At 26.7% G+C, this 9,317-nt stretch overlaps 1 protein-coding gene across 9 annotated transcripts; it reads right to left on the bottom strand.

The window, feature by feature from the left end:
- Positions 1-3,614: 3,614 nt before the first annotated feature.
- On the bottom strand, positions 3,615-6,334 carry LOC109800853 (RING/U-box superfamily protein). 9 transcript variants are annotated; one of them, XM_029271554.2, is made up of 5 exons: positions 6,259-6,334; positions 5,436-5,560; positions 4,353-4,782; positions 4,106-4,215; positions 3,615-3,998 (listed from the first exon to the last, which is right to left on the bottom strand). In XM_029271554.2, the coding sequence occupies exons 2-5, from the start codon at positions 5,502-5,504 to the stop codon at positions 3,969-3,971; spliced, it is 639 nt and encodes a 212-aa protein (XP_029127387.1). In that variant the 5' UTR covers positions 5,505-5,560; positions 6,259-6,334; the 3' UTR covers positions 3,615-3,968. The 9 variants fall into 9 exon arrangements, with proteins under 9 accessions (XP_029127387.1, XP_029127388.1, XP_020217346.1 ...); XM_029271555.2 differs by having other exon boundaries at positions 4,353-4,779; positions 6,259-6,329; XM_020361757.3 differs by lacking the exon at positions 6,259-6,334 and adding an exon at positions 6,068-6,224.
- Positions 6,335-9,317: the final 2,983 nt, after the last annotated feature.

The following is a 9,317-nucleotide window of genomic DNA, read 5'->3' as shown; positions in this document are numbered from 1 at the left end:
AAGCAAAGATCCAACACTACAGATCTGAGTTGAGCGCTGCAACCCTAAGAAGAAATGAAGTTGGCAGAAATTCAATGTTGGAGCACTGAATTGAGCGCTGCAACGTTAGGGGTATATGACTAAATTTGATCTTGGGATACTCATGAAAGTTGTAGCCTTGGATATTAGCTTTTCAATGACGTTGGAATCACCTAAAAATGAGGTTAGAACTCCAGCTATGACCTTTTTAGTGAACAAGGGTTAGCTATAAAAATTTAGGCAAAACTGTTGTGGCTTTTACAATTTTTAACATGGTAGATGAGGAAATTAGAACCTGATTTCTTCATGAAAGTTGTAGAAAATCTTCTTGTCTTTCATATAAGATAAGGATGAGCATGATAGAAATAATAGAAGTCTTATGCACTATTTTATGTGAAGGTTGTCATTTCACAATAAGTGATTTGGTTAAGTTGAAAGTTATTTTAGTTGTTTAAGTTGATTTATGTTGTTGTTTTCTTCAAATGTGAGTGTTTGAAAGATATATGTTGTTTATGTTGTACAAGTTGACATGATATGAAGTTGAAAGTTGAATTGAGTAATATGTTATGAATTTGTATAACTATGTTAGGATTCTATATGAACAATGTTGACATGTTGTTGAGATGCATGTTAATCATAGTGTTGTAAATAAATTGTGATGATGGTGATGGGTTGAAAAGTTATGTGTTGATTGAGTTGTTGTATTGAAAAAATATAATGAGTTGTTGTGTTGTTGAGATGTGTTAACCACTTAGAACTAGTTTAGATATTTTTAAAAGTTACATATCTTATTGTATATATTTGTGTTGTGGTACTCTAAGAGCTTAATTTATTGAAAAATCTTTCTTGAAAAGTCGATCCTTAAAGTGAATATTATGTTATTTTTTCTTTAAAACGGTTGATGAATCGTAATTTTTTTATCAAATTTTTTAATAACGTAAAAAACACTTTAAATATATAAGTATAATTAAAAGATGACAGTCATTTTCATGGTGTTTAACATAATTTTTTTTATCATGATCAAATAATCTATTTTGGAATTATTTTCCATCAATATAAAAGTCATTTTAAGCTTGCATGTTAGACAAAATTTGTGGAGCTTTTGCGAAAATTTCCAACAGTGCAGAAAAAAAAAACTCTTCAAACGGATAAATGTAGCTCAATATGCAAGGTTGTAATTTTACGATGTTCAATAAAAAAAAACACTCTTTGTTCAAATTTTTCTCTTTTTTAGTTCATTTGTGCTTATAAGTTGTTTATTTGAAGAAAAAAAAATGCTCATACATCTTAATGTTATTTTATCTCATCTTATTATTTTTACTCTTTTCCTTTTTGTTATTTCATCATTTTCATTTTGTGTCGTATTTTAAAATTTTATTATATTTATATATATATATATATATATATATATTTTTTTTTTTTTTTATTTATTATTATTATCTCTTATACTTTATTTTTAATTGCGTAGACGAATAGGTGTTGACAAGTTAAATTTGAATAAAAAATTGATTTTTTAAAGCACAAGAATGATATTTGATATCATTAAATAAATTTTTCATGTATACCTTTTTAAAATATAAGTACATATCAACAATATTTTATTTATCAAAAATTTGTTGTCTATATTCGTTGGTATATTATCTATTATTAAAACTTAACATATATATAGAGAGAAAAAGGTAAAGTCTTGAAAAGTGAAAGGGAAAAAGAGAAGAGGAATCCACTTATTTTAAGAGTAAGTTTGTGTAGATTTATTTTACTTAATAACTCATGTTTTACATTAAATTTTAACAATGTAATAGTTAAATTAAATTTTTTAATGATAAATTAAGTTTATAATTTTTTAAAAAATTTAAGCATGTACAATACTTCGTTGTATTGATTTTAATCAATGTATAGAATATTTTTGTGATTATTTATCAATTTTAATTAACGAAATAGAGTGTGAAATAATTTTAATTTTCTTTAAAATTTGCAAACTTAATCTATCTAGACTCACCACACTCAATAATTCATGTTCTATATCAAAATTTTATAATTTAATTGTTGAATTAAAAATTTGTAATACATAGATCAAGTTTACAATGTTTTAAAAAAATTTAAAATATACAATACTTTGTTTCATTAATTTAAATCAACATATGAAATATTTTTATGATTAATCATCAATTTGCTCTTGAAATTTGACATATATATATATATACACACACACACATGTGAAGGAGAGATTCATTTACTCCAAAAACAAGTATACTTAAACTTATTTCACTCATTAATTTATATTTTATTTCACAAATTTTAATGATCTAACTATTTGATTGCAAGTTCTTAATGTGTAGATAAAATTTGTAAAATTTTAAAAAATTTCAAAAATCACATGATTGTTCAATTTATAAATTCAAACTGACAAATAATTATAAAAACATTTATATATTGATTTGAATACATATAACAAAGTATCGAATGATTTTTTTTTTTTTTTTAAATTTACAGACTTACTATTTATTAATAACTCTTAATTCAATGGATAGATAATTATAATTTGATGTATAACATGAGTTGTCAAGAAGAGTAATAGATTTACTTTTAGAATAAATAAATCCCTCCTTATATTCTATACTAAATTTTTACGATTCCATTGTTGAACTAAAAGTTATTAACGCATAAAATAAGTCCACAATTTAAAAAAAATAGTTATTTCATATACGGTTACACTAATTCAATTTGATAGATAATTATAAAAATATTTTATATATTAATTTAAATTAATGAAATATAGTATGAAATGATTTTCAAATTTTTAAAAATTATTTATACATAGACTTACTTTTAAAATAAGTAAAGAATCACTTTTTTTAAGTAGTTTTTTTTATTATTTACACTAAAGATATTTTTCAACAATACCACGAGACTAATTTTTTAAGGTATAAAAGTTACTGGAGTGAAGTTTTGACTTTTTCATCTCTAAGTGCACTACTAAAAAATCAATTTCATTTCAATATGTTCAAATAATTAAATTATCTAGTAACTTTTAGTATGTCCAAAATTTCAACAATCTCAACTTATTGAATTGTTAAATTTTCAATTTTGCATATACCTTGTCAGCATGTTTCTCTTAATTGAATAAATCAATTTGATATCTTATAAAATTTTAAAACTGAATACATATTAACCAAAATATTACTCAATTCGGACCATAAGTTTTTATATGTTAAAATTTTTTGCGCGCTCAACAATTTTTTTACACATGTTAAGTTTAAAATACTTTCATTTAATACTTTTAAAAAAGAACATTTATAGAGTAGGAATAACAATGGTTAAATAGGAATATGTGAAGAAAAAAAAAAGAATTAATATTTCTTTAAATATGTCAAACATAAAAAGAAATTAAACAAAAAAAATAAACCTAAAACATGAAAAGTTATGGATCGGAAAGAGTGTCTATCTATAAAATTTATCTCAATTTTAGTCTATATGAGATCCTACTACCAAGATATTTACTAATTAATTTTTTAAAATTTAATATATAATATTTATTGAATGTAAAAATTAATTTGTCAAAATTTAATCTATAAAAAAGTATTGAATTTAATAACTCAAGCAAAAATTACTCCCATTCCTATATATTTACATAAGATGAAAGCAGTACAACCAAAGTAAGAACATCCTACCATTCTTTGACAATATAACAAGTCTTAACAATCCACAACCAGAGAAATCATATTGACCGCTGTTTCCAGATATCACTATAAAAGATTCTAATTGGAGAAATTATGCGAAGAGAATATTTCCTATAATTTCCTGTATCCAACGCAGGAGACTCTGAGTAAAAAATGGAATAAACCCAGAAAACGAAACAATCAAACGCAGGTTGCTACCATATTAAACTCATGACTATGTAACCATGCTTCTCAAACACTACACAGTATATTTGAACTCCTACGTATTTATTATTCAATGGGAGGGTTGAAAACCAAATCCTGTATCAAAGAAAGACAGAATTGCTCTAAGTATCATATTCATAAGGGTAAGGTATCTTCTCAAAGATCTAGAGATAGATGAGATATTGAGAATGATTGGGAGATACCTGGTCGCACACAGGGCAAGTTTCACTTCTTTCCATCCATTCCAGAATGCATGCAAGGTGAAAATGATGATCACATTTTGTTGCGAGTTTTGGATTCTCTGCATCATACTCTGCTAGGATAAAAAGACGTAAATCCATCATCAATCCTCAATATTAACCAAAAACAGAATAACCGTTGCACAATAATTAGCTTAAAATTAATACCATCAGCTAGAGGGATTAAATAAAGAAGCGAAGACAACATCACCTTCTAAACAAATTGGGCACGTATCCTCCTCTTCTAAATTTATAGGTTTTCCCGATTTTGCGAGTTCAATTTCGGAACCCTTTGCAGAATCTAGCTCTAGATCAGTCTGAACTTTGCACTCTGATTCCTTCAGCTCTTCCAACTTAGCTGAGGTCCCATGATTATCTCCAGCAACTGGGTCTTGAATTACATTTAAATTTGTAGAAGGCAAGGATGTATTATTCTTGTCGCTACGAATTTCTTGAGCCGCAGGTGGAGTTTGAGTGGTACCTAAGGTAACATTGAAAGGGATAGGAGCAGGAGGAGGTCTATAAGTATCGGGAGATGAAGTATCTAGATTAGTATCAACCAAGAGCCGCCCAGAGAAAGCAGAAGGAACACCCTGGTGAGACGATAGAGGAACATGCTCCTCAGATGCTCTTGGATACTGCTGAGAGAATGCAGCAAAGGAAACAGTGTTATAACATATTGACATCACAACCATAGATAATAAACAGTGAAAAGCAATTATAAACTCATAGTTATCACAAGCAGACTTCAAAATCTCATCGAACAAAACATAAAAAAAGCTCCACCATATATATTCTGATTGTTTTTAACAAGAGCAAAATAGGTTGATGCCCCTTTATAAATACATCAAACTAGTCTGTCAATGTTATGCCATCAGGTCCTCAAATGACATCATATTAGTTCCCTGAAAGACGAAGCTGATGACATTCGCTGGAGTTTCTTTCTAACAAATGGAGAACCGTAATTCCCACATGGACACACTTCATTGACAATACACTTGATCCTTCCCTCAGTAGGTAGCAAACAAGACACAAACATCTTCCATTCCAAGTCTAAAAATCACACACTTATATACTCCAACAACAAAAGCTCTCCTTTGGGGGTTTGTTGAAGAGAAAGCACTAAACAGTATTACTAATTGAAAAATTTTCTAACCTAACCAAAGCAGTGATACCAATGCATGTCCCGCAACAATTTTATTAAATACTTCTCAGAAAAGCAGAGTTAGCCAAAAGCAAAAATAAAATAAAGCAAAAGCACAAAATTCAAATATGTAAAAGGTACTGTACTGACATAATAGTAAGCAGGTGGAGCGCTCAACACAGTCTCCTTAGGAGAACAACAACAGCAGCAACCGCCCATCACGCCTTATCTCCAGCATCCAAAAGTAACTATTGCCACTGAGTGCATTATTTCACCTTCATCAGCATACACATGCAAAACCCCTTCAGATAATTAATAAACACGAGACCATGACACAAACACAAGCGCGAGAGTGAGGAATCCAGTTATCTCAAATTCACGATCTTGCGTGGAAATTACTCAACCTCGCCGAAAGATAGTAATAATACCTAACTTTCCGAAACACAATCTAATTCATCAAGACCAATTACCAATTTAAAAAGAAAAGAAAACAGTAAGCAAAACAATCAGAACAAGCCAGGATTAATTTGAAAGTTGAAAACAGAGATTAATAGAGAAGCGTAACGGATAAATCTCATGCGGAATTTCAACGAATTGAACTCAAAACAATCATCAAATATCAACAAATGAAAGAAGGAGGGGGAAAAGCGATAAATTAGGTACGAAAAAAGAAATACACAGTATATTGAATAGTTGAGCTGAAAAGCGAGGAAAGGAGAGGGTATGAGTAAGTGATGAGTAAGAAATCAGCAGAAGAAAGGATTGGAGATGGAGAAATGAACCTTGGGATTGAGAATTGAGAAATTGAAATTCAGCAACAGGAGAAGAAGACGAAGAAGAAGAAGAAACTGAGTGAGTAGTTGCTTTCGTTGGTATTTGACACGATGGTGTTTTGGTGTGTGTGCGAGTGCAGGGCGGGTTTACGTGTACGAGAAAAGAATTGCACGGAAAAATAGAAAATTCCTCCACTTACCCCTTCATTCGCTTTCCTCATTCTTCCTCGCATCTCAGCCCTTCGCTTCATCTGCTATCACTTAATCAAACACCTTAACTCAATCTTCTCTCCAATACACCATAAAGATGTCATAAATAAATAGAGAATATGTCATTTTATAATGGAGTAAGAGGACGAATTAATCGTATATAATGCGACAGGTAACAATAATATTATAAAAGTATTAAAATATAATTATGTTTCGAAGTTATTGACCATTAGTGATTTTGAGGTTATTAACCATTATATTATCTTATAAATAAATATAATTATCTTCAATTATTTATATACTATTAGTAATGTTATAATGTTATTAAAATATCTAATAAAAATAATTTTATTGCACAAGAAATTAACAATATAATATGAGATTAATCATCGCATGTTAACTTATACCATATATAGAATAGGATAAACTTTGTCTCATTATATGAGTAAATAAAGTGATTATATATTAATGTGACTCCAGAATTATAATTATATTATATGGACTCTTAATGATCAAAAATTAGTGTTGTTAGGTTTTTGTTTTTAGTCTTGCATGTTTAAACCTTTTTAACAACCGAATACACCAAACAAATTAATAATAAAAAAAAAAAACAACGTGACTAATCTTTTGGATGACTCATGAATTTTTTATATTCCTAAATATGTATAATTTATATTCATTTCACATATTTGACATTGATATTTTATACGTTCAAAAGTCTTATACGTGCAAATATTTACCTTTCAAAAGTTAAGAATGTTGAACAATTATTCAATATGAGTAAAGATAATTAAGATAATTAAGTCTAGTTATAGTCAAATATAACTGAGAGACTATTACCTAATTAGTAACTTCATAATATACTAGTTGTTATCGTATTAAATAAGTATCTTACTTGAATGTTAAAATATCTTTTATTGACATCTATTTAATGTCAAAAGAGAACTAATTTAGAAAGTAAAAAATAGTAAAGACATTGAAGAAGAAAAGTAGAAGGTATCTTCAAGTAAGAACAAATAGTATACAAAAGATTACAAATTCAAAATTTATTGTTATTTTTGTAATTTAAAGGATGAAAAAAATGACACTCATCTTCAACTAAACATGTGATTAATTATATTTTGTGCAAATATGATCAACTTTATTTCACAAATAACTAAAAATAAATGATCCAGTTATATATTATTTTATGTATGACTATTAATAACCACTTTTAAGATATACTTAATTATTGTTAAATATTTTATTAATTTTATGAAATTATTAATATTAAATATTTTAGTAATCTCATACAAATAAGTAAATAAAAATATAACAGATATAAGAGTGTATTATAACTTTTGAGAAAATATACTATGTACTAATAATGTAAAAAAAATTAAATTTTATATTGTCATTCAATAACAAAATATTAAGTATAATAAAATTATTAATTTATGTAATTTTAAATGACATATTAATAAAATTAATAAGATGGGCTTAATGATAAAAGTTGTTGTAATACATAAGTATAAATTTGAATTTTATTCCCTTCTTTATAATAATGACATAGTAATATTTTATATATAAACATTAGACACACTCGACTATCATGCTGGATGCCTTTATCATTAGTGGTGATCCCTTTATGAGAAATAGCTTTGCAAGTGATCCCTTTATCTGCAATGGGGGTTGTCCTTTGTGCTCAACCTTGTCGTTTCCAAACAAGGTGTTAATTTGCTGAATCAGACATGAGGCTGCAAGTTGTAAACTGATATATATTCTCTTCATATCCAATTCTAGTCATGTTATTGTTAGGTATGCAAATATCCTGGTAGTTTCCCCCGCACCCAAACGGTGGTTTTTTCTGTAAGCCATATGAGAAAATAATGTAAATATATAAACTACTATTTTTTATTAAAAAATATAAAATAAAAATTTGACCAATAGTTTAATCTATTCTATTCATGTAACTGTGGGCCAATATATATTTTCAAACGTTATCCATAGGCGAATATATTTCAAGTATTAACCTGCGAATTGATATATTTTTTTTTGTGTGTGGTCCCTTCCAGTTTTTAGTAGGCAGCGAATTGACTTACCAGTTTACTATTTTATTTTATTTTATTTTTATAATTCTTTCATTAGTATATAAACAATATCATAATAATATAAAAAGGTCAACTTAATTATTAGACAAGCAAGCTCTTTAATGAGCTAGATTTTTTTTATTATGCATAATTTTTAAAAAAAATATATTTAATACAAGTTATAAGTATTTATCAAAATTTATTTATTAATTTTTTATAGATAAATTATATTTTAAGTTTGTATTTAAACACATTTTTTATAGGATTTTTTTTTAATAAATAATTTCTACGCTTTTTTGTTGAAAGAAATTAGTTTTTTTTAATAATAATGTAAGAATATGTTTATATTTAAAATAATAGGTCTATTTATTTAAAGCTTTAAAAAAGTATTTTTAAATAAGTGTTTTTAGAAAAAATTAAGGAGTAAATTTCTTAAAAAAATGACTTATTCTATAAAAAAAATAGACCAACATATTAAAAAACAGAAATATACTTGTTTTATTAAAAAAAAACACTTTTATAATTTGTTTTAACCAAACAGATCCAATATTAAAAATAATACTCGCCCTGCTTATACATGACATTGTTGAGAAAGTCATCAAATAATGTAGGAATTCATCATAAAAGTATAACCGTTCATTTATAAATTAATAAACAATTGGGATTTATTACCGTTGTTTTATTTTGACAGCATTTATTACCATTAGTTAGTAAACCCAAAATTATAGAAAAATTTCTATCTGGTGGTAAGTGATACACTAATCATTCTTTTAAAAACAAATTTTAAACACTATAACTATTAAAATGAGTTATTCAGGAGCTAATTCAATATGGTTCACCTTTTAGTGAACTAGCAAAAAATGATTCTGATTCTGTTCATTATAGATCCATGAGTTAAATAAGTTGACTTATTTAATTTTTTTAAATTTTTTTTTTTTTAATACTTAGACAATTTTTTTAAAATATCTATTTTTAAAAAT

The sequence above is a fragment of the Cajanus cajan genome, chromosome 2, assembly GCF_000230855.2.
Source record: "Cajanus cajan strain Asha chromosome 2, NIPB_CcT2T_4, whole genome shotgun sequence".
Lineage (NCBI taxonomy): Eukaryota > Viridiplantae > Streptophyta > Magnoliopsida > Fabales > Fabaceae > Cajanus > Cajanus cajan.
Note: the sequence above shows the minus strand (reverse complement) of the source record. Positions and strands in the feature narration are given on the sequence as shown.